This window comes from Bos grunniens, chromosome 10, assembly GCF_055505025.1.
Source record: "Bos grunniens cultivar Pamir isolate PY7600 chromosome 10, Bosgru_T2T1.0, whole genome shotgun sequence".
Classification (NCBI taxonomy): Eukaryota; Metazoa; Chordata; class Mammalia; order Artiodactyla; family Bovidae; genus Bos; species Bos grunniens.
This window is the reverse complement of record NC_141174.1, coordinates 67,432,654-67,459,991: the sequence shown is the minus strand read 5'-3', so window position 1 is coordinate 67,459,991 and position 27,338 is coordinate 67,432,654. Positions and strand designations below refer to the sequence as shown.

At 54.6% G+C, this 27,338-nt stretch overlaps 1 protein-coding gene across 2 annotated transcripts; it reads right to left on the bottom strand.

Moving 5' to 3' along the window:
- Nucleotides 1-840: 840 nt before the first annotated feature.
- Nucleotides 841-22,053, bottom strand: PLCB2 (phospholipase C beta 2). Of its 2 annotated transcripts, none has more exons than XM_086321924.1 (32): nt 21,668-22,053; nt 17,658-17,735; nt 16,960-17,028; nt 16,245-16,382; nt 16,038-16,117; nt 15,900-15,953; nt 15,528-15,603; nt 11,788-11,888; nt 11,453-11,619; nt 11,218-11,364; nt 10,891-11,048; nt 10,523-10,605; nt 10,166-10,250; nt 9,434-9,596; nt 9,180-9,289; nt 9,001-9,097; nt 8,018-8,102; nt 7,784-7,908; nt 7,114-7,268; nt 6,427-6,591; nt 5,757-5,856; nt 4,974-5,078; nt 4,714-4,808; nt 4,513-4,588; nt 4,205-4,246; nt 3,861-4,092; nt 3,600-3,765; nt 3,370-3,446; nt 3,184-3,279; nt 2,576-2,633; nt 2,257-2,343; nt 841-1,911 (listed from the first exon to the last, which is right to left on the bottom strand). In XM_086321924.1, exons 1-32 carry the CDS (start codon nt 21,749-21,751, stop codon nt 1,708-1,710), a joined length of 3,558 nt encoding a protein of 1,185 aa, XP_086178050.1. In that variant the 5' UTR covers nt 21,752-22,053; the 3' UTR covers nt 841-1,707. The 2 variants fall into 2 exon arrangements, with proteins under 2 accessions (XP_086178050.1, XP_086178051.1); XM_086321925.1 differs by having other exon boundaries at nt 4,205-4,243.
- Between the last annotated feature and the right edge of the window lie 5,285 nt (nt 22,054-27,338).

The following is a 27,338-nucleotide window of genomic DNA, read 5'->3' as shown; positions in this document are numbered from 1 at the left end:
AGGGGGCTCCTGTTTATTTACCAAAGGCACAGGTGCTCATAGCTAATGGCATTTGCTATAATTCTCTAATAAGAAAACAACCTCTTCCCAGAATCTACACCACCCCCCCTTCCTTTCCCAAGCCAGGGCCTGTCTTCATGTGGGATTTGAGACTGTGTCCATAGGTGTTAGGCTTCCCCAGTGGCTCAGCAGTAAAGAATCTGCCTGCAATACAAGAGCCTCAGGAGCCGCAGACTCAGGTTCAATCCCTGGGTGTGGAAGATCCCCTGGAGAAGGGCATGGCAACTCACTCCAGTATTCTTGCGTGGAGAATCCCCATGAATCCCCACGGACAGAGGAGCCTGGCGAGCTACAGTCCATAGGGTCGCAAAGAGCCAGAGACAACTGAGCAACTTGGCAGATGCAAGCACAAAGCCTCCTACGGTACATGGTGGGGTCAACCCTAACTGCCACAGGCATATAAAAATCTGACCACTCTAAATCTGTCTCAAGGGGCCCAGTTGGCCTGAAATATTCTGATTCCCCAAGAGGGTGGGGGACACCTTTGCTCTTTTGCCCCAACCCTGAGGGCAGAGGCAAGGAGGCCACATTTGGATGGGGAGTGGAGCAGAAGGGTGATGTCATTTTCCAGTGGTTATGGCATCAGGGCTGGCAGAAGGGGAAGTGAATCCCCTTCAAACCCAGAGGCAGGGCTTTTCCACTGTGCTCTGGAAGGGACCTCGCGCCCAGTTCAACTCTTAAGGGCTTTTCCCCCAGCACACTTCAGTTGAGGGGCACTCTACTCTGCTGCCTGCCCCCCATTTCTCAGCCAGAGAACAGAGGCCAGGCTTAGGCAGAAAATCTTGGGACAGGGTTCTTTAGTAGGAGTTAGAGAAAAATAAATAAACTTCATACAGTCGGGAGAGAAAATGGTGCTGACCTTGTCAGACAGTCTGAGTCGGGGGCACATGCTGGGAAATGCCCCCAGGTCTCAGAAAAGGGGCGATGGGCCTTTGGGTGGGAGACAGCACAAAAGACCGTCTTTCTCCCCTCTCCCCCAGCCGTCTCAGTGGCCTGAGGGTCATACAGCTGAGGCAACTTTTCCACATCAGCCTCCCATCCCCCACAGGCAGGAGGCGGGAAAGACATCTCAGTCTGGGATTCTGGGAGCAGCCATCCGTCCCCAAAGAACTGGAAGGAAGTGCCAGACTCTGTATCCGGGAACTGACAATGAGGTCAACTCAGGGCAAGCCGGAGATGGGGGCTAGGAGCCAGGCTGAGCCTCCCGCCTTAGGGCAGGAGCTTTTGGAGTTTGGCCCTGCTTGAACTGCAGGGGCAGGAGTGGAGGTTCCAGGTAGCCAGGTCTAACCCTCCAGGAGAGGAAACTGAGTCCAGAGTGGCTCACTAGGAAAGGCAAGAGTGGGGGGCCAGGACCCCATTTCCTGCCTCCCAGGTCATATTTTTTCCCTCCACAAATATGTGACACTTATTCAGAGAGGAGGGGAGGAGGAGCAGGATGTTAGCTTGGAGAGGGCCTCAAGGCCCCAGAGAGGCCCCACATGGTTCCAGCCTCCACCTTAGCCTACAGCTGAGGGAGGGGCTCCAGTGTCCGAGGGAGCTCCAGCTTCCTGCACCTCAGAACGCAAGGGGCCCTCTCCTCCAGGGGTTGGAGCCATGTCCCAGAAAAGAGTGGATGTCCTTGCAGGATGTCCCCATGGGATGGGGGCATCAGAGGTGGCTCTCCTGGGTCTCTGCCTGCTCTGTGAGTGTGTCCTGCTCACACAGCTCCCTGGAGACTACGCAGGGTCTCTCAGGCTTGTCCTCCTCCTCAGAGGGGAAGCAGGCCCGGAGGCAGGTCCTCACTGACTCCTTCACTTCCATCTCCAGGCCCTTCATCTTGGCCTCGTACTCTGCCATCGCCTCCTGCTGGAACTGTGGGGACAGTGAAGAGCACCCCCTGGCTCAGGATGGGCCACCTGCCCCCCTCTCCCTCCCCATGACAGTGAAACTGAACCAGAGATGCCTGGTTTGTTCAGACTGCCCAGGAGATCAGGGTGGGAGGTGGAGCACATCAGGGGGTTTCTCAGGGGAGGGTCTGCCAACCAAGCGAAGAGATCTGCAGAGATGCCTCAGAGCATCTGACCCCCAGGAGAGGGGCCAGTCCCTCTCCTCCCACCTCCTGACTGGCAGCTCCCCCGAGCCCGGTCCCTTTACACCCTGGAGCCAGGCCAGCTCTGCTGTGGGCCTGGGTAGTGGTCCACGCCCCTCCACCCCCACCTGTTTTTCCATCTCCTGGATCTGTTCCAGGCAGGCTGCCTGCTTTTCCTCCAACTTCTCCTGGTGCCTCTCCAGGTTCTCCGTCATCTGGGCAGGAGTAAGTGGCAGATACAGACCCCTTTAGGCTGGTGTCCCAACCTCTGCACAAATACTAGAACCCCGGATGGCCAAGGGGCAGCCCCTCTCCCACTGCCTCCTGCCCCATCCCTAGCTGCCTGGGCCAACTGAGACAGTGCATCTCCTAAGGGCAGAGTAAAGGCCTGGGACCACCTTTTCCCTCAGAGAGAGAGTGTTTGGGAAGAACATAGCTCTCACACACCTGCTTGATCACCTGTACCACCTCCTGGATGTGGGAGTTGTTAATCTCTCTCTTCAACCTGTTGGGGTGATCAGAGTTTCAGATGGGGTAAGAGGGCGCTGAGAAGAGCTGGGTGGGACAAAGTCTCCACAGGGTGTAGGCAAAATGAGAACTTCATTGTAGAATCATCTGTGGCTGGCACATCTATGTCTGGTCTGGGAACCAGCCAGAGGGGTAAGCAGATGGACCCATGGAGGACCTGAGGAGCCTTTGGGAGCCCTGCGGGCCTTCTGAGGGAAGGGGCCTCCTCACTAAAATGCACTGTTCCTCAAGGCATGCATGGGCAAGTGTAGGTGGAAATCAGATGTCCCAAGGTTTCGCTTCCCTCTTGGCATGTTTAATTTTCCCTTAAATTCTCCTCTCTGCTCAAATAGTAGTGGCATCTGTGTTTTGCCTAAGGAGGACATTCTCTGATTCAGAGGTGACAGAAGTGGAATCACCTTTCAGGAACCAGCAGACTCCGGGAAGCAAGTCAGGATCCCCTTGCAGGGAGGCCCCTTCCCACTGGAGTGGTTCCTGCTCAGCACCAGGCCTGGAGTTAAGTCCTGTGCCTCCCCTCCAGGGCTCACCTCTCCTGAGCCATCTTGTCTGTGGTGACCTTCATCATGGCTTGGATCCGCTCCAGCCTCTTGGCCTCCAGCTTCTTCTTCATCTCTTTGGTGTCACTGCAGAAAAACAGGCATCAGGAAGACATTTCCTGCTGCCTGGGCCTTCCTGGGAGGTAAGAGTCAGGAGTAGAAGGGAGGCAGGCCTACATCTCCAAGGTCTCCTTGAGGGTCTTCCGTTCTGCAGCCTGTTTCTCCCTAGCCAGCTCCATCATCTTGGTCATTTGCTGAGGGAAAGGAAGAACCGGCTAAGCCAAGCAGATGAGAAGCCCTTCGATGTGCAATATACGGAAGGTGTGGGGTCTGGCCGTGGCTTCCTCTCCTTCCCCTCCCCTCCCCTCCCCTGCCCTCCCCTCCTCTCCCCTCCCCGACTCTGGCACCTGGGCCGCGTGCTGCTCCTTGAGCTTCATGACACACTCGCATTGCTCCTCGCCCAGCTGCAGCAGCTCCAGCTCCAGCCTGTCCCTCAGCTCTCGCAGGCGCACGTCCTCGCCCTCGGGGCCTTCGGCCGACGCCGCCCCGGCGGTGTCCTCGCCCGGCAGGGTCCTGAGACGGCCACGTGGGAACAGGCCGCGAGTCCCAGGCCGCCCGCGCCGCCGAGGGCAGGATGCCGCCGCCGTCGCCACCGCCATCGCCCTTACCTCTTTTTGCGAGATCCCTTGCCCGGGCCGAGCTTGCGGCCCCGGCACCCGCCGCTGCCCCCCGAGCCTGGCGGCCCGAGCCCGGCCAGCTGCGCCGCGCCCCTCTGCAGCAGCTCCTCCCAGCGCCGCACGCCGCGCCGCCCCAGTTCCCGAAGCTCCTTCTCCTGGCGCCGCTGCAGCTTCACGACGCCCTTCAGCTCCCGCAGCTCCTCCAGGCTGGCGGTCTGCGGTTCTGTGGGGGCCAGGGTGAGGCGTGCGCCCCCCGGGAACCGCCCCGCGCCACAGAGTCCCCGACCCTCCCCAAACTCGACCCCAAAGTCTCCCTCGGACTCAGCAGACCTTACCCGCAGTTTCTTTCGTGGCCTCCTCCCTCTTGGCCCCGGCTGCTGCAAGAACCAAAGACGAGGCTCTTGGGGTGTCCTGCGGGCCCCTGGGTTCGGCTGCTCCCCGCCCAGTCCCCTGACAGTGTGGGCCGCCTGCTGAGCACTGCCCAGCCCGAGGCTTCACACGCAGCTGTTCCCTTCCCCGGTGAAAGTCTTCGCTTTTTTATTTTTACTTTTTATGAAAAGCTGCCGCCAGGCTGGGATGTGCCTATGCGTGCAGCGGAGGGGTCAAGACCCTTCAGATGGGTGGGAGGACACCCAGCGCCTACCTGCTGACCCGTTGCTTGTTGGAGCCGATGCCCCGTTGACCTGGCTGGCAGGGTGATTCCCAAGAGGGAAGGGACTCTGTAGGGAGAGCGGATTGGGAAGGTGCCTCTCACCCTGAGCCCGGGAGTCGGCCCCCACCCTCATCATCCGGCAGATGGGGCAGGCCTGTGGGGGGCTCTGGCAGGAGACCTAGCAACACAGACCTCGGACTGGCCTCCCATGGCTTCCTTGAGCTTCACAGCCTTCTTATCATGGGCACTGAAGAACTTGATAGGATTGGCGAGGGCCACCGTGAGATCTGGGTGCACAGGGATATAGGGGGCCTGGTAAGATATGCCTCGGAGCCTCTCCCGTCCTTGCCTGCCCCAGGATACCCTGTTCTGCCTTCCTCTGGAGGCTGGCTTGAGGAAAAAGGAGAGAGGATGGACAGCCTGGGGCTCCCGGCATTCCATGGGCCTCCTACCTGCCCAGGTGTCAGGCACATAGTCCTTCATCTCCAGGAAGACGAAGAGCGCAGGCATGGTGAGCGGCATGTTGCTCTCGTTGTGCAGACAGAGATGGTGGTATCCTGTGGGACATGACCAGGTGGCCAGTGAGCCAGAGCCCACTGCTTCCAGCGCTGCTCACCAGCAGCCCAATACTCAACACTCCTGCCTTTAGTCTGGTTCCTGGCTGTGTGATCTTGAGTAGATTACTTTAAATCTCTGAGACTTTCCCCATCTGTGAAATGGGGGTAACAGTGTCTACCTCATGTGGTTGTGTGCATGCTAGGTGGAGTCAGTCGTGTCTGACTTTGCAACCCTATGGACAGTAGTCCATCAGGCTCCTCTGTCCATGGGATACTCCCAGGCAAGACTACTGGAGTGGATTGGGATGCCCTCCAGCTCCTGCATTGCAAACAGATTCTTTACCACTGAGCCACTGGGGAAGCCCACTTCATGTAGTTGTTCTCAAAATAAAGTGTGAATGTGTTATAAGCCATTAAAGCATTTTAAGTGCCCAGTGAGTGTCAGCTGCTTGGGAAATTGCCCCAGTAATTCCGGAAAATTAGAGACATTCTGTTGGGTGGGCAGAGGCCTCAACCTCTGTCAGTTTCCTGGAGAGGTACTATTCCTGCCCCACTTTCTTGGGCTGATAACATGACAGGGCTACCTTTCTGAAGCTGCCCCATCCTGTGGACAGGTTCCTGATGCTGGTCTTGGTCTCAGACCCACTGGGAACAGCAAAGAAGTACCCCTGTCCTTACCAGAATTCAGGGCACTGATGGGAATGATGCGGTGTCCAAGAAACTTGTTGCCTTCCTCCATCACAGCGACTCTCAGGGAAGCCAGCTCAGGCATCAAGATCTGGGGAGAGTTCAGGACAGGACAGGCTGGAGTTGGAGGGGGTGGCCAGGCTTTCCCCTTCCTGGCTCCAGAAATCTAGGGTCAGTGTGAGAACATGTTACCAGGTTTGCTGAGAACAAAAGGCCCACTCGAAGCCACGTACATAGCCATCCTAGCAGCTCCTGTCATGACTGGTCCACACAGGGCAGAGAGCTGGATATGTGGCCTGGGCTCCAGGGGCCTGCTGCAGACAGCCCTTGGCAGCTTTGTCAACAAGTATCCAGTGGGGGCAAAAGACCCCCATGATTCCTTGGGCCCCTGCACCCTGGTCTGGGAGTGTTCATTTCTGCCTCTAATCCTAACATGAACAAGCATGTGCATACACACCTATACACACACACAAAACCTGCCCACCAAGTAAATTTCTGTAAAACTTGGTTTTTGAACTCTTAAAACTCAGGAGGGCACAGGTGAGGGGTGGGGAGAGGAGGAAGTTCAAAGAACTCCCTTTATGTATTTCCTCTTCTACAAGTAGAGACCGAAGAGGAGGGGCACGTCCCAGCCCCTGCCTACCCTGGGCCTCGCCCCCACCTTCTCAAAGACAAAGGGCTCCTCCTTCCAGACCGGATTAATGGAGTTGGTACTGGGTGATAGCTTGGTGCGATAGCGCCTCTTGGGATCTCCCGGAAGGCCAAACAGCTCCACTTCCACATAGGTGCGCACGCTGCGTTCTGACAGGAACTGCCCAGAAATCACCTGGAGGGGCAGGGAGTGGCACGGGAGATCAGTATCAGTTTCCTACTCAGGCCATGCTCTAAGTCCTCCAGCGCCCTGGCTGAAACATCCATTCTTGGGTACTGGGAAGAGCCCCATTCAATTCTGGCCACAGAGTAGAGGCTATCTGGCTCAAAGGTTATAGCTAAGCTCTGGCATCCAGGGTGTTTCCAGCATTCAGGGAAGAGGTGTGGGCTTCCCCACCTCCTTCCCCAGTGAGGAAGGAACAGGTCCCTCCCCCAGGGCCTGGGGCTCCTGCTGCCCCACTCTGCCCACTCTTCTCCCCTCCCCCAACCCAGCCTCAGCCCTTCCCCTTGGTTTCCATGGGGACCAAGAGGCAGCCTCCAGTGCAGAGGAGGAGGCAGTTTCCAAGGCAACTTGCTACTGCACGAAACTGGCTGGGGCTGAAGTTTTCAGGATATCAGGGGAGGGGGTTGGGAACAGAGGGGTGGGGCTCCTCAAGACCCCAGCCCTCCCGGCTACTTGTCCACCTCAGGGCCTTGCCGTAATGGAAAGGGTGGTGGCTACCACCACGTCGATGCGGTCCACTGAGAAGGGATTGAACTGCTTGTCCGACCGACGCATGAACTCATGCTTGAGGAGGTAGCCACTCTGCCCGTTGAACTCGAAAAGCGCCATGTTCTGCTGCATGGGCAGGTCTGGGGGGACAGGGGCAGTCAGGCAGGGAGCCCCAGCTCTGAGTCTGCACACAGCCTCTCTTTCCACATTTCCCCGCCTTTCCTGTCTCGTGAGCAGGGAGGTTGGGAGGGCTGTGAGGATGAGGGTTTCTCATATCCCATATTGGTTCCTGAGGGTCTCATCTCTCAGGAAGGGCCCCCAACCCGAAGTCAGCAGGAGCAAAGCCACGACCGGACCTCACACTCAGAGTGGGAGCTGAGACCAGTGGAGCAGGGGTTCCCACAGCCCCACTCAGGCTGAGCAGCCAGAACGCCAGAACCCTTGCCAGCACTCTGGCATCACCACACACACACTCATGTACCTGCAGTCACACAGGTATGAGCTGAGGCACTAAATGCTCCTACACCCGCACGTGCACCCACCTAACTGAACATCAGCTCCCCCAAGTCTGTTTCAAAGACCTCCCCCTCCCCAGGGAAGGGGTAAAGGTGAGAGGGGCAGGGGAAGGTTCTTAAGGGCCTGATCATGCCCTTACCCATCGTCTGGAAGTTGAGGGCAACCATCTGACAACCAGCATTCCAGAACATCTGAGGCATGTAGTTGGAGGAGTCCATGCGGGTACCCTTGGGGTAGATGCGGCTCATCTGGCGCTTGTTGTAGCTGCCATGGAGTATAGGAACCGGGAGGACCACAGACCTACGAGCCTCGTCCCAGGCCCCCCGCCCCTCCACCCCACCAGGGACCCTGGCTACAGAGGTCTCAAGGATACTCCACAAACTGCACTGAGGACTTGGAGAGCAGGTCGTAAGCCTTGAGCTCCGTGAAGGAGGAGATAACATAACTTCGATTCTTTTCTGCATGGAGAATGACAGAGAGTCCACATCAGGCTGTCCCCTCCCACAGACCTGTCCTCCCCTTTGGTATGGCTTCCAGTGAGGCTTGAGGGTTGAGGGGCCAGCCCCGGGGTAGGAAATGTGCAGATCTCTGTGGGTAGCAGTGTGTCCTGGGATAAAGGGTATGTACAGTGGATACACACGGGGTGGACTGTGAGTGCCAGAGTCCTGGAGGCGGGGTGCATGCCCTGGGCATGCACAGGGGGTGTGGGGAACACACAGAGATGACCCCAGAGGTCAGGAACATGCCATGAAGTACAGGGCACAGAGGTTAAGGGCCCGCAGCAAGAGTGGTGCACAGGAAAGGGCACAGGCTGGGGGTTCAGGGATGAGAAGCATTGCAGAGTGGACACAGAAACAGGTGTTGGTGATGGGGACGTGCATAGAGGGTGAGAGGAACTCACTGTGAGCATGTCTGGAGAAGATAAAGGTAAACAGCACGGGTGCGCTCAGAAAGCGAAGGGGACAGGCTTCGCTTGTGTCTGGCTGGTGTCTTTGCCATCTACCCCCTCCCAGGAGTTCTCATGCCCCAGAGACCACAGGAGCCCCCGGACGCCCAGCTGAGGTGGCCTGTTGTAAATGACCTGCCTGTCACCAACACATTCCAGAGCATTCTGCTTGCTGCCAAGTTCCCAGTACAGGGACAGCATACTGGGAGCCACTGCCACTTAAACATGCCCTTTGCCTGGCTCCCCTGCCGGGTATTTATAGACAGGGCTCCCAGCCCAAGGGAAGGGAGGACCTGCCTGGCTCTCACCCCCACCCATCAGACTGCTCTGGTGTCAGGACACACTTCCAAAGGGCCTTCTCCTGCACCGAATCTTGACTTCCAGCTTCCCACCACCCTGTGCTAACTCACGGGCAGAGAACTCGAAGGAGATGAACTTGGTGGGCTGGATGTAATTGACCAGGCTGGACATCTCCTTGTAGGCCGTCACCTCCAGGCCCGCTGTGCCCTAGGGAGGAGGGGGAGGATAGAGAAGAGGCCAGAACAGAGCTGGGCCCCACACCCACCCCATCGGAGGACTCCCCACACACCTCATCTGACTGCATCTTCTTTATCTCTTCTTCATCCAGGTTTCCCGACTCCTCCTCTTCCTCTTCTACCTCCTCCTCCTCCAACTCAGCCCCTTCCTCACCAGCCCACACTGCCACATACAGCTCTGTCAGTACTGGGGGCACCGGGAGACCCCACACCAGGCTGGCTCTCCCCTTCAGGCCCAGCCCCTCTCTCCCATTCCAGATACTCCCCCATGCCCACGCCCACCCCAACTCCTCCCAGGCCAACTCACCTGTATCTTCACCCACAGGGGCATTGGGTGGGCTGCTACCCTCAGCCTCCCCATCCAGCTCTTTGCTGGGGGATGCAGAGCCAGAAAACTGGTTCTTCTTGTTCTTGATTAGGATCTTGCCTCGGAGATCCTCAGGGCTGGGCAGGGGGATGCCAGGTTTCAGCTGTGGGAGAAGAGAGAGAGGCCTCAGCCATCTCCTCACCTTCAGGGTATAGCATAAACTCCTTCAGGCCAGGCTGCCCTTCATTTGCCCCCTCCCTACTTCTCCAGCCTCGTGTCTCCTTACTCCACATAGTGCACCAGCCCTCTGTCTGACCCAACTTATCCCAGCTCCTCAGTGATGTTTCCTCACCTTATTCAGTCTGCCTGGAACACCCTTGCCCACTGTCATCAAGGTAAATCCATTATCTCCCTTAGGTTACAGCTTAATAATCTCCTTCTCCAGGAAGCCTTCCCTAATCCCCAGGACCAGATCTGGAGCCCCAAGTACTCCTAAAGCAGCCACTGGTTGTAATGGCATGGTTACTTGTCTGCCTCCCAACTAGAGGGTAAGCAGTCTGAGCGCTGAGACTGGCCCCTTTGCCACTGACATGTCCCTCAAGCCCAGAATGGTGTCTGACATGTGGTAGACAATAGGGCCCAACAATCCTCGAGGTGAGCCCCAGCATCCTGGCACCCTGCCCGGGGTCCCCAGCCCTCAGCCCCAGATGCCCCACAGTGAAGTCTTCTCACCGGGAACTTCTCCAGGGGTTCTGTGAGCAGCATATCCCCAAACATCGTCCGGCAGTACTCGGCCATCTTAGCCTGTTGGCGGGGTCTGCAGGGAGCAGACGTGGGTGGTGTTCAGCTGCTCCTCTCTACCCTCTTATCCATCTTTTTGTGCCCCCTGATGACCCAGATCAGAGGCTTAGGAATTTGGGGAGGCAGGGACACAGGCAGGAGAGCCCACAGTCCCAAGGAGATTGTGAGGAGACCTGGGAGGGAGCTTGAAGACATGGCTAAGAGGCTGGGAATGACTGTGGGGAGGGTAGCAGCAGGTGGGAGACGGGGCCAGGGTAGAGAACAAGGCTGGGTGGCCTGGATACACACGAGTCCACGTGGTTTTCAAATGACAGGATGACCGGATAAGGGGAGGTCTTAAAGGCACTTTCTGCAATGGCTTCGATTGCTTCCTGGAGGAGAAGGGGACCCCAGGAGGAAGAAGGAGATCAGTGCTATGCTACAGGCTTCCACTCCCCCAAAGGCACCATTGTCCACTCTCCAGCTTCAACACATACATAGAACTGGAGGGCAACTCTTGGCCCCTGTCCCTTCTGGTCCCCTCTAGTCCCCACACTGGTCCAAGGCCTCCCAGCCATCCCTCCTCTCCTGCTTCACCACCCCCAACCCCCAAAGGCTCTTGGCCCAGGGCCCTTCAATAGTGCCAGTGTCACCAGCCTCTGCATACCGAGTCTCACCTTGAAATAGATGTCTGTGGTCATGGTGAAACCGTGGGTGATGATGGGCTCTTCATCGGGGGGCTTCCCCTTCCAGCAGTCCAGCTCCACGCAGCGGCAGCCTGCCAGCAGCACTTGGCGGTACATCTCAGCAGAGGAGAGGCCTGAGAACTGGCCGGCTGAGCCGGAGGAGGGGCGAGGGGCAGGGGCTTCACTCAAGGGCAGTCCTGCTCTGCCCCGCCCCTCTCCATCGTGGGACTGTCCTGTGCGCAGCCCCTGCAGGGGATTCAGGGGACAGGAACAGGGCCCAGAAGAAGAGAGGTTGGCTGTGAGGTCACCAAGGCCCACCTGTCAGGTAGGTGTTGTGGGAGGAGTTGATGAAGTAATGGTTGAGCGGCTGGGTCATGTCGTGGTGCAGCAGCAGCTTGTCCTGGGCCAGCACACTGTTCTCCGGCCCGCAGAGAAACCACACCATGCCCTCGGGGGACAGCTGGCCTGGGGGACGGGGTGGTTGTCAGGGTTGCAGCCTAGCTGCAGGGCCGGGAAAGGTCCACGGAGGGCCCAAGTTTCCCTCAGTCCTCACCCCGCTGCACATTGATGCCGCTGGGCTCGTACTTGTCGATGAGGCCCTGCACCTGGTCAGGACGCGCAGGCGGGAACAGCAGGGAATTGAGCCTGGAGTCGCGCTGTTTCTGGTTGATGAATTTGGCCAGGTGCTCCTTAGTCATATAGGGTTTGGCCTTGGAGTGGCTGCAGGCCAGAGAGAAGATCTAGGTCCCCCTCTAGATCCCCTGGGCTAGGGTGAGAGGGGCCTCAGACAACCCCCTTCTCCAGCAACATCACCTAATTATCAGCATGGCAGGTGGGAGTTTCAGCCACCACCCCTTCCCCAAGCCCAGCCCAGCCCAAGAAGCTCACTAGGAAGTGAAGATCTCATCTATTTCTGGCCGAGGACAGAGGCTCATGAGGAAGCTCTTGTACACGGACTCTGGGAAGTCCTCAGGATTGATGGCATCGTTCTGGGAGATAGAGAGTCACTGATGACTCCTGGGTCCACGGACCTCAGACTAGGCCCAGCCCTGTGCAAGGGGACCTGGGGAGAGGGACAGCTCAGGGCAGACAGAAGAGCATCAAGGGCACCTTGAGCCCCTACTTTTCAAGGCCCTTGTTGCTGAGCAGAGAGCATCTTAGCTGGTTTGCTTTGCCCCTGAATTGACCTCAGCTAGTCACCAACAAGCATATGAAGAGATGCCCAACATCATTAGCCTTGTGTGCTGTGCTTAGTTGCTCAGTCGTGTCCAACTCTTTGCGACCCCATGGACTGCAGCCCTGCAGGCTCCTCTGTCCATGGGATTCTCCAGGCAAGAACACTGGAGTGGGTTGCTGGTTTCCTCCTCCCGGGGATCTTCCCCACCCAGGGATCAAACTCAGGTCTCCTGCATTTGCCATCTGAGCCACCAGGGAAGGGGATTCTGCTGGGCCAAATTCTGAAACTCATCAGGACAAGGAACTCCTTTCTATGTCTGTTCCATTTTCTTCCTTCTGGAATAGGAATGCCTATAACTATTATCATACGCCTATCACACCACTGCATTTTGGAAGCAGGAGCCCTGTTGTCTTTTTCACTGATTCACAGATATAATAGGGCTTCCCTGGTGGCTCAGAGGTTAAAGCATCTGCCTTTAATGCGGGAGACCTGGGTTCGATCCCTGGGTCAGGAAGATCCCCTGGAGAAGCAAATGGCAACCCAGTATTCTTGCCTGGAGAATCCCAGGGACGGAGGAGCCTGGTGGGCTACAGTCCACGGGGTCGCAGAGAGTCAGACATGCCTGAGCGATGTAACTTTCACAGATGTAATGGAATTTTGCCCCAGGATTTTGACCTGTTGCTGATTTAGATGATCTAGATGAGATTTGCCTGGAAAATCCCATGGACAGAGGAGCCTCATAGGCTCCAGTCCATGGGTTCAGAAAGAGTCAGACAGGACTGAGCAACGACACACACAGATGAGATTTAGGACTTTTGAACTGATGATGTTTGGACGAGAGTTTAAACTTTAGGTTTGAGACTTTGGGGAATACTAGGGTAGGGTGAATATATTTTGTACAGGGGACAGACATAAATTTGGGGATCCAGAAGGCAGACTGTAGGGGGCTAAAGGTCACCTCCAAAAAAGATATGTCCATATCTTAATCCCCAGAACCTTTGAATGTCTCCTTATTTGGAAAAAGGGTCTTACAGATGTAATTAAGTTTTGGCTTTTCATATGAAATTATCCTGGATTATCTCAGTGGACGTGAAATTACAACAAAAGTGTCCTTATAAGAGAGAGGCATAGGGAGATTAAGTACACAGAGCAGAAGGTAATGTGAAGACAGAGCAGACAGAGAGATGTGGCCATAATCCAAAGAATGCCAATAGCCAGCCAAAGCTGGAAGAGGCAAGGGAATATTTTCCTCTAGAGCCTCTGGAGGGAGCATGGCCCTTGATTTTGGACATCTGGCCACAACAACCATGAGAGAATAAATTTCTGATATGTCAGGTCACCTAGTTTGCAGTAATTTATTACAGCACCCAGGGAAACCAATACAACTAGTAAACATTTTAAAGGGTTTTGCACTTTTAAAAAACATTCTGAAGAAAATCTGGATAAACTTAGTTATTCAGTCATGCCTGACTCTCTGCGACCGCCATGGACTGGAGCCCACCAGGCTCCTCTGTCCATGGGATTTTCCAGGTAAGAATACTGGAGTGGGTAGCCATTGCCTTCTCCAAGCTAATGCCTTCTCATTAGCCTTAGGTAATTGCAAATCAAAACCACAGTGAGGGGAATTCCCTGGAAGTCCAGTGGTTGAGACTCCACCCTTCCACTGCAGGGAGCACAGGTTCTATCCCTGGTCAGGGAACTAAGATCCCACAAGCCAGAGGGTGTAGCCAAATGGAAAAAGAGCATAAAACCACAATGAGATACTATATACACAGAATGACTAAAGTAAAAAATAAAAAAAGAGAGTAACAAGTGTTGGTGAAGACGTGGAGAAATTGGGACACTTGTACAATGCAAGTGGGATTGTAAAATGGTATGGTCATTTTGGAAAACAGTCTGGCATTTCCTCAAAATATTAAGTATAGAGTTACTATATGACCCCAAAATTCCACCCCTAGGTATGTACCCAAGTGACTTGAAAACATATGTCCAAACCAAATCGTTCATAGAAGCATTATTCAGAATTGCCAAAAAGTGAAAATGACCCAAATGTCCATCAACTGTTGAGCAGATGGGTAAAATGTGGTATATCTACACCATGGAATATTATTCCACAGTAAAAAGGAATGAAGTACTGATAGATATTACAACATGGATGAAGCTTGAAAACATTGTGCTAAATGAATGAAGCTTGATATCAAAAATCACATATTGTATGATTCCATTTACATGAATTGTCCAGAAGAGACAAATCTACAGAAACAGAAATGGAAAGTAGCTTTGGTGGCATTCAAGAATTCTGTGCCTTTGCATTTCACTCCAGAAAAACCCATCAATTGTTTTCTAGGTTCACTCTGAAAAGCCAATATCGGTCTCAGTTTGGAGCAGAGGCTCCGAGCAGACGAGCTAGATTAAATCTTGGACCCATCAATTACAAGCACAGATGGCTCAGGGGCTCCTACTGCGGTGCTGGAGAACTGATCGATAAGGAGAACATGGCCGAGGTGGGAGCTCGGGAGGTAGGAGCACAGAAGCGTGGATGTTACTGACAGCAGCCATGGTGCCCTGGCAGGAGCCCACTCGCACCTTCTCCCCAACCCCCAGCTTGCATCCTCTGCGACTCATGGCACCAAGGGGTCCCCAGCTCTGTAGAGCTGACCACAGGGAAGGATTCCTCCCGGGATTCATGCAGACAGGTGATCAATGAGGCCTCAGTTTTATTTATTTATAACATTCCAAATTCTTATCAGGAGAAAAGACTCCATGGATTCTGGGTGGTACTCTATATTGAGGCACTGGCCAAGGGAGGATGGGGGCCTGAGATCCACCCCCGCCAGGCAGGAACCCTGGCTCAGGGCTGTGTCTGCCCAGACAGCTCCTTTCTGTAAGTCACGTAAGGTACCTCATAGGTCACCCCACATACAACTTGTAATTCAAAATTAATTACTTAAGTAAAAAGAAGGGGTTTCCCCGATGGCTCAAGTGGTAAAGCATCTGCCTGCAATGCAGGAGACACAGAGACCTGGGTTCAATCACTGGGTTGGAAAGATCCCCTGGAGAAGGAAATGGCAACTCACTCTAGTATTCTTGCCTGGAAAATCCCATGGACAGAGGAACGTGATAGGCTATAGTCCATGGGGTCGCAAAGAGTCAGACATGACTGAGCATGCAAGCACGCCAGTAGAAAGAAAGATGTTTTCATGTGTTGAGCTGAGGCCAACCTACTCTAAACTCAGGCATCTCAGCCCCCTGCCCTGGTTCTGTCACTGCTCCTGATGTCAGGAATCGGTGGCTCTGGAGTTACCTGGCTTTTCAGGCTGTTGGCCAGGACTGTACCATCATTTCTGCTCTCCCCACTCCCATGAGGCCTGCCTAAGTTGCCCTCCAGCCAGAGGCAACTCAGGTGAGAATGAGAATGCTGGGAGTGGGCTGGGGAAGGAGAACCACTCACCTTGCCTTTGGGGAGGTGGCAGGCACTGAGGGCAGCTTCTACCCGCTTGCGGTCAGCAGGGAACATCTGGAAGAAACTGAGAGCAGAGAAAGTGAAAGTTGCTCAGTTGTATCCGACTCTTGGCGACCCCATGGACTGTATAGTCCATGGAATTCTCCAGGCCAGAATACTGGAGTAGGTAGCCTTTCCCTTCTCCGGGGGATCTTCCCAACCCAGGGATCGAACCCAGGTCTCCTGCATTGCAGGCGGATTCTTTACCAGCTGAGAAAGGCATCAGGCAAAGAAGGGGTGTCGGGCCTGGAGAAGGAAGGCCTTGAAGAGCTTGGGGGAGGGGAGGGGAGGACACGTGGGGAGGGAATAGGGGAGACTCACTTCTTCACGGGAATCTTCCCCTCAGGGTTAAGCTGCATCTTGAGCTTCACAAGGCTGGTGGGCAGAAAGCAGCCTGTCAAGGCTCAGTCCCAGACACTTAACCCTGCGTGCACTAAGGCCAGGAAGGTGGGCACTTACATCTTGTCCAGGAAGGTGCTGCGGGAGGCGTTGGCTGTCAGCGGGTGCTTGGCCAGAGCCAGTACGTCTTCAGCCCAGTCCTGCAGGACCCCAGAGCACAGCGGTCAGGTCCCTCACCCCAGAGGTGCCACCACACCCCACAGCCCAGGCCTGTCCCTCAGGATTTCTGGGCAGTCCCCAGGGCCCAGACCTGTGCCCCCCACACACCTTGCCCACGTTGTCCTTATAGGAGACGAAGTTATGGAAGGTGAGGTCCACCATGTCAGGGCCGGATACCACTGTGAGCGTCTTCAGCAGGAAGTTGTCGGGGATGTTCATGTTGAAGACTTCCCGGAGCTTCTGGCTCTGCAGCAGGTGGTGACGTGGTGGGGATCAGCAGTGCGCCCCTGGCCCTCTGCACCATGGCTCCCCTGTCTCTCCTTCTCAGCCACATGAAGTCTAGCCTACTGGAGGGCATCTCATCTGTGCCCATCGTGGGAGCCACGGAAGGAGAGGTCCGCAGGAAGAGACAAACCAAGGCTGTGGGGCTTGCAAGTTCTGTGTATTTTGTTTGCCATTTCTCATTTGAAGACAGATTCTTAGTCCCCAGTTTCAGGGAATCTTGCTTCCCACCAATCCCTTCCTCCAACTTCCTTACCAGCATTAGGCAAAAACAGGCCAAGTGTTTGGAGAGGAGGGGAGAGGGGGCTAGCCATACCTCCCAGCCTGGCATGCTCTAGGAGCAAGAGCTGACCATGCAACGTGTCCATTCACTGTGTCCTGATACCAAAGCCCCGGCAAGCCAGGGGGCAGCCACACCCCATCATGGCTTAGGGAGAGACCCTCGGCTCGCTCCAGATATCAGGCTCCCCGCCCCCACAGGGACCCCTACCCCATGGAGCTGGTGTCTGTGCTGAGCCTGGTCTCCTCTGGGCCCACTTACCTTGGGCATCTTGGCAAACTTCCCAAAGCGGGTGTCCCGGATGCTGGTGATATCCAGGAGCTCCATCTCCTGGTAGCAGCAAAGACGGGATGTGGACCAAGACATCAGATCGAGGATGAAGGGCAGGAAGCTTTACACCCCTTCACATCTTGGCCAACTACCTTTTCTAGATGCCAAGACTGTGGGGTCTCCCAGACTGCAAACTTCCCTTCTCAGCAAGTGGCTCGCCTTCCTCATGCGACCCTCCTCCCTTCCTCTGTAGCCACGCCTCTCCTGGCCACTCAAATTACTGGGGAGCTGTGACCTCATCTCCCCACCTCCATCCCAGATATACTCTCTGCATACTCCTCCACCCTTCTTTCTGCCCAGGTGCTGAGACTTCTCTGATCTCTCTGGACCCTCAAGGTTACCCAGAACCATAGACAGGGAATCTGCCTTTGGCAGCAATTCTAATTCCATTCTCTCTCTCCAAGGGATGCTAAGGGTGGAGCATTGGGGCCCAAGGCAGTCATGGTCCTCACTGGGGTCCTCCCTCCCAAAGCAGCCAGACCCTGCCAACAGGAGGTCCCGTGGAGCTACCCTTTCAGGTCACTCTACACTGCTGGCATCCACACCTTCACCCCTGTGTCATCAAGAGGCTGCTTGCATTCGATGGATCGGCAGGAGTTCGGGGCCGTGGTAGACAGAGGCTGCCTCACCTTACTCTGATATGTCCAGTACAAGTAGTAGCCCTTGGGATCCACACGGAGGATAACCGGAGAGGCTATCGTCGTTTCCTGCAGAGAGAAGGAGTCAGCCCCCTGCTCTGAAACTTCAGGCTGAGCACTCCTGGCCCCAGCCAGGGCTTTCAGAGCTCACCGTCTGCCTAGGAGGTGGCTGTCCCAGGGGTTTGTGGGTATTTCTCTTTGTTCTCCAGAGCTAAGGGCAGGGTATAAGCCTTAAAAGCTCTGAACCAGGGGTGGGAAGGGGTAGAGGGTTGAAAATGACATTTCTGGAAGAGAAGAGGGTTTCCCCTCTAAATCCCAAATAGAAGTTCTCCCTCTAGACTCCAAGCAAGGGTCTTGGCCCCCACCTTACCCTGTTTTCAAGGCCCACAACTCAACCAAGGGGGTAGAATGTTCCTCACCAAGACTCCATGCTACCTCCAGGAGAACTAAACACAGTGAGAGCCGAGAACCCAATCCCTGCAAAGCAGCCTAGCTTCCTGCCTGCCCAGTCCTCCCATCCGTGGATCCCAACCACTTAACTGTCCCACAGGCCTTCCCACCTCCCAGCATAAGCACCCAAACTTTCTTGCCTAAAATATCACCAAAGACTAGCTTCTAGAAAGCATTTCCTGAGACACGCTGCAACAACAGGGTAAGAGCCGGTTCTCAGACCTAGAAGCCTATCTAAGACATCCCCAGGGGCTCACAGACTCCCAGGAAACAAGCCTCTACTAGACCGTGAGCTCTGTGCACCATGTTTGCTGAAGGAGCGAGTGAATGAAGAATGAACTCACTTCTGAACTCCTGTTCCACTCACAGAGCACACAGGCTACCTTTTATCTTAACGGTCTTTGTATGCACAAATAACAAGATACTAAAGTTGAAGTTTCCAACAAGGCATGGTGGTTGCTACACACCAAACCAGAACCAATGCAAAACTTACAAAGGAAATGGTCCAGAAAAATGTTCTCAAATCCAGGGTGGTTAGGATATGAGAGGGAAAAGAACACTGCTAATTCTGAAAAAAGCTGTGTTGTGAACTCCGTTCCCTTGCCTCCCCAAGGGAGGGTTGGGGTGCCTGACCCCTCACCTTAAACCTCCTGCACTTGGAAAGCTTTTGTCACCCCTGAGGTTGTGGGGTCTGACACCTGCCTGGGAAAACGAATGGGTGACAGATGGGCTGACTATTCGAGAGAGAGAGTCATAGTGGTGTGACAGTGAGCCCAAACCCCCAGAGTCTGTAGGGCAATGAATCCGTGAGTATTTTCTGGGTCCAAAATGGGCCTGTGGGAGAGAGGGCAAAGCCAAAGTTGCAAGAAACCGAAAGTGGTAACTGGATTCTGAGGGGCTGAAGAAGTAATTTCAAGTGACCTCCTGAAATAGAAATGATAGGAGGACCCTGGGCTTCCCTGGTGGCTCAAGGGTAAAGAATCCATCTGCAATGCAGGAGCTGCAGGAGACATGGGTTCAATTCCTGGGTAGGGAAGATCCCCTACAGGAGGGTATGGTAACCCATTTCAGAATTCTTGCCTGGAGAATCCCATGGACAAAGAAGCCTGGTAGGCTACAGTCCATGGGGTCGCAAAGAGTCATTCACGACTGAAGTACTTAGCATAAACCCAGGAGGACCCTAAGTAAGAGATCCCCAGGGGCTTCCCTGGAAGGTCTGGTGATTAATATTCTGCACTTTCATTGCAAGGTCGGGGTGCAGAGGTTCCATCCTTGCTCAAGGAATTAAGACCCCCACATGCTGTGTGGTGTGGGCCAAAAAAATTTTTTTTAATTAAAGAAAAAAAGAGATTTCCCAGTTCAGAGAAGGTGGTTGGTGGGTCTCCTAAGAATCCTCAAAAATATGCATGAGAAAAAAAAGAAGAGTTACCCTTTTGCCAGGCCCAGTCCATGATAGCAGCTGCTCAGTTAAGAGCATCAGTACCTCTTTGACCAATCCCTCCGTGCACCCCACTCCTAGTAGGCAGAGAGGAGGAGCAGGGGATCCCCCAACAGGCCTTCGCAGAGCGTCTGTAGCTCACCTGAAATTATTCTTGGAGGTGAGGTAGAAGATGTCATTCTAAGTCAGGTTGGAGTTTTGAGATAACTAGTCTCTGAAGTTAATATGCTGTCTAGGTTGGTCATAGGGAGAAGGCAGTGGCACCCCACTCCAGTACTCTTGCCTGGAAAATTCCATGAACGGAGGAGCCTGGTAGGCTGCAGTCCATGGGGTCGCTAAGAGTCGGACACAACTGAGCGACTTCACTTTCACTTTTTACTTTCATACATTGGAGAAGGAAATGGCAACCCACTCCATTGTTCTTTCCTGGAGAATCCCAGGGACGGGGAGGCCTGGTGGGCTGCCGTCTATGGGGTCCCACAGAGTCGGATATGGCTGAAGCGACTTAGCAGCAGCAGCAGCAGCAGCAGTCTCTGAAGTTAGACTGGGCTTTGTGAGGAAAAGAGTCCATAGGCTTGTATGGACTCTATTCCCCAAGAGCAAATGGAATGTCTCATGACTGGCTGAGTGTACTTCCGGGAGTTATAGGGGAGCTTCCCCCACAGAATACATTGTAAAGGAGCTCTGGGACACAAAATTAAGTTGGGAGCTCATGACATCCCATGCACGGTGCTTATCCAGGACCCAGGTCATCTGCCAACTGGACCAAAGGCAGTCTGCGAGCAGAGCCTCATCTGGAAGGGGGATGTGCCCTGAGACCCGGTGCTTCCTGCTCGTGGGAGGCAAGCTCCAGGACCTGCAGTGCCCTGCCTCAGGGAGGGCAGCGGGCCCGCTGGGTACCCGGAGGCTGGCTTGCAGAGCAGGGCACCTGGCACATCCCCATCCATAATGATGCTAAGGTTACACACATTTCCCAGAGGAACTGAGAGAGGCCACTTCACTTCTCATTCTGAGCCACTTCCCTCATCCTGCAGACTCTGGGACATACCTCCACCATGCCGTGGTGGCCATACAACTCCTGTCAAAGCAGAAGGCCCCTTTCCACAGGCCACTCCCCACAGTCATGGCAACCAGATTACTCAGCCGAGCCCAGTCCCAAAGGTCTGAGAGCCGTAACTCGTGGCCCCTGAGCCCCCTCATCCCGCCTGTGAGGAGGAGGAACCAGCCCTAAGGGCCCACCCCTCCTGCCCCACCACCCAGCCTTCAGGTTCCCTCCCTGGGAGCAGCCAGCTCTGACTCTCACACCAGGCCAGCCCAGAAGCCTCCCCTCCCTGAGGAGGACCCCAAATCCTTCCCCTTCCCCACCCCCCAGAGAACCCCTGGCCTGTGGCAACACACACATTTTCAGGGTCCAGGAGAACCAGAAGCTAGGAAGCAGGCCCAGTTTGAGAAGGAGCAGACACACTGGAGACAGAGGTGCAGGACAAAGCGTGGTTTCCCCATTCCCTGCAGACAGGCAGGCGTCAGGGAGCCAGGCAGAGAGCAGCCGGCAAAAGCAGAAGTCTATAAGTTCCCTCCCAGGCCCCGGGGAACAGAGCCTCCAGGTCTCACTCGCTCAGGCTCAGGGTCATCCCATAGCCGCTGGCAGGGAGCGGGACATCCCTGGGACAGGCCTGGGTGGGTGCGGAGGAGCAGGTGCTTATGCTGGGAGCAGAGGCCTGGCTCACCTCTGCTTCTGCTCCGGCCTTGGCTCTGGGGCACCTTTCTTCTCTCCCTCAGGAGAAACCAGGAGAAACACACCCTGCTCTTCTTGCGAGTTAGGGGGAAAGGAAGACCCAGACCCAAAGAGGCTTCCTCCTGCGACCACCTGAGCAGCCATCCTCCTCTCACATCTACACACAGAACCTTAGCCCCTGGCTGCCAAGGGACACAGGCTTGGGCACACACCCTCACCCCCAGGTTTGTTTATCTGGGCAGCTGTATCAGCCGCCTGGCCAAGCCACACGGGTGCCTGAATCCTGGCAGACATAAACCAACCCAGTCCCCCTGGCAAAGCCCACAGCAGCCCATCCGCCACCCCATCACCGCATCAGCCCTCTCCAGCCCCACTCACATCATCCCATTTGATGAAGCGCTCCCCTTGGCTCAGATAGGCCTTCACCATGGGGGGCAGCAGGACAGGGTTGAGAAGAGACATGGTGCCAAGCGTCCCTCTTTGGAGAGGCTGGGCAGGCAGAGCGCATGGGAGGAGGGGAGGAAAGAGGGCGGGCAGGAGGAGAGCCTAGCCGGGCTCACATGGCACCCGCCCCAGCTAGTCCGGAAGTCTGGGTGCTCTTACAGCCCACAGGGTGCAGGACGGAGTGCTTCGGCCAGAGGCCCATCTGCCTTTTAAATCAGCCTCCTCCCGCCAGCCTGCAGTGGGGGGCTGTGGTCACTGCTCCTGCCCATGGAGGCCGGGCTCCCTCCCCAAAGCCCCCGCCCTCACCCAGTGCCTCAGCACTTCCTGTTCAGGGCTTCCTTCTCTGTGCTGCTCAGCACAGAGAGGCAGGTCATGAGGTCTGGTAGCCTCAGAGCAGGGGCCTCTCAGTCCCAGGTCAGATGCGGCAGGGGCATGAGCTAGGGGTACTGTTCCCCTGGTGGACACTGAGGGGGAAAGGGCCCCCACAGACGGGGGGTCCTGAGCACCAGAGTCTGTCTCTCTCAGAGGCTGAGGGGGAGGCTGGGACCACCCTGAAGATGGGAGTTGAGGGTGGGACAGGGTCCAGCTGGGATTGAGTGCTTTGAATAAGCAAAGTTTGCTGAACACCCAGCTCCTCTTTCTCAACCCTTCCTCCCCATGAAAATGAGATGCAAGGGAGGCAACTGCACCCCTCATCTGTCACATGACTCCCTCCTCTCAGCCCTCCAGAGTGGCCGAGGCCTGGACCCTCACTGACTAGCTGCCACTCGGCACACAACTGCCCTGAGCTCAGCCATCACCCTCCACTGTGATCTCCTGCAGGCTCCCTCCTCTGCCCTGCGCTGGGGCCTGTCGGGGAGAACGCTTAGGGCAGGGGGGCTGTTCAGAGAGAGGCCTCTGCTCGGTCAGCTCAGGGCACATGACCCTAACTCTGCTCCAGCCCAGGGCCCAGGCCCCTCGAGCTCAGTCATAGCCCAGGGCAGTCCAGCCCACTTCCTCTTGCCCAACCTGCTCTTATCACCCTTCTTAACCCAGCTGGGGGAGCCAGAGCTCTGACCAGGACTTCCTTCCCCTCTCAGGGCCCCACTTTCTGCCCCAGGTCCCATCATGGACCCTGGTGCCACCCCCTGGCCACCACGGGACCCTTGCCCAGGCCCTAAAACTGCCTCCGATGGCCAGTCTGGCCCAGGGCAGGAGGAGAGGGGCCCTTTGGGGGCTGGAGCTGAGGGGATTCCTAGCACAAAAATAACTCCCAGAAGAACAATTCTAAGACCACTGGGGTGGAGTAAGGCCTGACAGCCTATGGAATCGGCTTGGGAATCCTCCATGCTGACCTGCCCTCTGCCGAAGCACTCAGTCAGGCTCCCCTCTCTCTAAGTCCTGCTGTCTCTCACCTCTCCTCCCCCATGCCTCCAGCCCGGGTCCATCTGTGGGCCCCTCTGGTGTCTCCTGTTCTTCCGATGAGTCCCTCCCTGGGATCAGGTTCCCTCTCTGTCTGTTTGAATGCATTTTGCAAGGGAAATCCTTGTCCCTTCCCAAAGCCCCTGCACCTGTCACCTGCAGCCACCCCATTCTTGCACCCAAGTCCCTCCCTCCTGTCCACCCTGAAGCCTTCTCTCCGGATTTGGAAAGACGACAATCCCCACCCTGTACAGACCCCCTCATTTCATGGGACTGGGGCAAGGATTTCAGGGCTCTTTACTCTCTTACCCTTTCTATCTCAGCCTCTGAATGTTGAAGCTCTGAATCCACAGAATAAAGTTTCACTCATCTTTACCCATTGATGACATTCACTACCTGGACCCAGTTCTTTTTTTTTTAATTGTAGGATAATTGCTTTACCATGTTGTGGTGGTCTCTGCTGTACATCAACTTGAATCAGTTATAATTATATATTTCCCCTCCCTCCTGACCCTCCCTCCCCCACACATACCCAGTTCTTGAGACCCCCAGCTATAGCTTCAACTGTCCTCTCCTGCCCACATCCTGCATAGGAAGCCCCCAGAATGCAGGAGACCCATGCAGCGAAGGGAGGGGGGAAGACATTCATCATAGAGGGTTTGAAAGTGAAAGTGTTAGATGCTCAGTCATATTTGACTCTTTGCAACCCCATGGACTGTAGCCCGCCAGGCCCTTCTGTCCATGGAATTTTCCAGGCAAGAATATTGCAGCAAGTTGCCATTTCCTTCTCCAGGGGATCTTCCTGACCCAGGGACTGAACCTGGGTATCCTGCATTGCAGGCAGATTCTTTATTGTCTGCATCACCAGGGAAGCCCAAAGAGGGCTTATTTTCCTTCAAAAATACATTTAGGTATTTTAAAATATGAATGACAAAAAATATTGTGTAAACAATGGTAGAGTGGATATAGAGAAAATCAGAGAGGTCACATGAATACCCAGTTTGGGAAACTGACTCCTGGGCTGAGCTGAGTAGAGAGTGCCTCACCCCGGCTCCCAATCTCACCCCCAGGGCAGAAGTAGGAAGGGTGAGGATGCCCCCTGCTGGGCGCACTAGGAAGCACGGGCCTCCTGGGGAAAGGCTGGGAATCTGAGCAGGGCAGATCCTCAGGGAAGTCTCCGGAGGGTCTATATCAGTTGTGGCGATGGGTATGCTGGAGAGTTTGGCATGGCCGGGCTTTGGGTGGTAGAAGGCTGTGAGAAGTTAGCTGCAACAGAGTGCTATCTCCCAGGGAGATCCAGGTGGCCTGGAGCCCCATAGGCAGGTCCTGAGGTCACTTGCTCACCTGGCAGCTATGCGTGAGTACCCCATGCTTTTTGGGTTTTCAACCTGTTCAACAGAGAAGTTTAGTGGTGGAAGTTGAACTTAGATCTTTGGGTGGCCCCCTTACCAGACAAATGAGTCAGATTAGGTGGATTTCTCACCTGCTGCCATGACTTACCTGATGAAGCAGTGGGGTTCAGGAGCCCGGAGGCCTGTGGTGAGTCTTGGGCCAGTGGCCAGCTTACTTTTGAAATGAAAATGGCTCAGATGTTGCATCCTTGAAGATCGGTTTCCTAGTCAGGCACGGGGAGCCAGGCTGGGATCGCTGCTCTATGAACCCAGCCACCTACTAGCTGGTTTGCCTTGTGATATCTTTATTCCTGTGCCTCAGCTGTCTCACCTGTAAAATGGGGATCGCTATGCCTCACAGGACTCTATAAGAATTAAATTATATAGTGGATGTAAAGTACTTCATACAGGGCCTGCACATGAGCACAATAGTATTATCATTGTTGTTGTTAATATTATGACTTGTTAGCAGACACAGACAGGAGAAAATCAGTTTCTCATTAGTCTCTCCTCAGTATATATTGCTATCCTTTCCACAAGCATCTTCACTGACTTGCTCTTTGGATTCTTTTTCGGCAGTTTGTGTGGATTAGGGGCTGATTCCAAGGTATGACCCTACCCTTCCCAGGGCAGATTAAGTTAGGGGTGCTCCTGGTTGTAGACCTGAAGCAGACTGTCCCCCAAGCAGCCTGTGCTCCTGACGTCATAAGCACAAGGGCTCACATCATGGACAAGCAGCAACCTCCCACCACCTTAGCATCATCACAGCACCCACAGTTGATGAGGCAGGCATGAGAGTAAGGACCAGGGGCTGTCCATTAGTCTGGCTGTACATCCAGCTGTGGCTCCAGACCCAGCCACCAAAGGCATGCTGAGAGCTGAGTATGAATGGAGGCAGGGACAAGGCTGGGTAGCAGGTGCTGAGCTTCTCATCCCTTAGGGAAGAAAGCAGGTGATCGAGAGTTCTCTGCAGAAACCCAGGAGGAAGATATTGCCTGTCCTCCCATGCCAATCCCTCCTGGAATCACAGAAGAAACCTGGGACTTCACAGTGGAAAAGAAGCAGTCTCATGTGTGTTTCCCTTTGAAGTGTCATTTTGGATCAGACTTACATGGAGGTATAGCTGGGGGAAGCCTGGATCCATCCTCAAGAAACGTTGATTTCAATCTCAACTGGAGAAAAGGTTTGCTATGAGATCGTGGCAAGCTACCTGAGCTCTCTGATCTTTAAGCTTTTGATCATTTCCAAGATTCATTCCAGCTCCAAAAATCTTTCCATTCAGAAGGGCCAACCTTGTCACTTTTCTTTGACAGATGACAAACCTAGAGATGAGAGCTGAAGACAGCAGGAGAAGGATTGCCTCTTCCTCCTATAGGCTGTTCTTGGACACATTTCTCGTTTTCTCTGCCACAGTTTATCTGTCTGTGAAATGGACCTGTTTTCTTAAGTGTGATGGAGATAAGTTAGACACATTCTTCTCCAGGCAGGCATAGTGACTTGTGCATAAGGAATGCCCTCAGAACTGATTGATTGCTTCCATCCTTACTCCTGTCCTGATCCATCTTTTTATCAGGACCTGGGCAAAGCCACAGTGAACCAGCCCTTCAACTTTGCAAGTAGCAGGAAGCCAGTGAGGACAGGGAAGGTGTTGAGATACACACTCAGGATCCCCAAACATCCTAACCTGCTGGAGCAATAGCCTGAACCTCACAAGGTAAAATGAACAGGGCTTAACTGAGAGATCTGGGCTTGGCTCCAAGGCACCGACTGTACAAGGAGTGGTGGGGGGCGGGGGGGGGGGAAGTAGCGGCTTAGCAGAAGCATGTGTGAATAAAACTGAGGGTTTTCGCTGACAGCCAGTTCCATATGAGTCAAATGAAAAGGCTGCCAAAAAAGCGGACAGACTCTTAGGCTGCTGAATTAAAGTGGAATACTGAGCCCAGTGACTCTCCATTTTGATATCAATCAGAATTGCCTGGAAAGCTCTGGAAACACTGCCTATTCCTCCTTGCTGTACCCAGGCCTTCTGAATCAGGACCTGGGATGTGTGGGTGGGGAAGGGGTAGTGAGAAGTTTGGATTTCTAAAGAGCTTCAGCCTTGGTTCCAAAGTGTAGCCAGGGCTCTAGAACCAAGGAAAACTCAATCCCATCCTCATTCTTGGCATGTCAGACCACATTGACTGTACTCCAGAACTTCAGTCTCTGTGGCTTTATCATGGGGGAAAGCAAGCTGGAGGACATTTGGTGGAAGGTGGCCAGGATGTAGGATGCACCCGACGCTGTGAGGGCTGGTGGAGGGAGCCATAGCACAGAAAATGATGGTGAGGTCCACCTTCAAACGGATGAGACCTGTTCACCTTTGGATCCCAAAGATTGGAATTTTAGGTGGTTTAGGTGAGTGTCTTAGATCAGGTTTCTCATGAAATATTATGAAATGAAGATTTGCTTGTAGGAAGTTTATTGGGAGTTATTTAGTTATTTAGTGCTCTCAGAAACAACATATCTGAGGGAGTGAAGGAATCAAGATTGAGCAGAGGAAGAAAATGATCAAGGATGCAGTCACAATCAAAGACTCCTCCACAGGGAGCTTGAAGGTGGGGAGGACCTTTCAGAGTTGCTCCCGACTGAGGTTGAACACCCTCCTGCAACACTGACCTGGTAGATGATCCTTCATGAAGTCAGGAAAGACAGCTCATTTTTGCAGATGAAGGAAATGCCTAGGGAGAGACTCAGCTGTGAGCCATCAGCAGCAACACTCCTACCAACTTGGGGATAAGCTTCTTGGTCCCAGAGGCAAGATCTGGGTGGTGCAC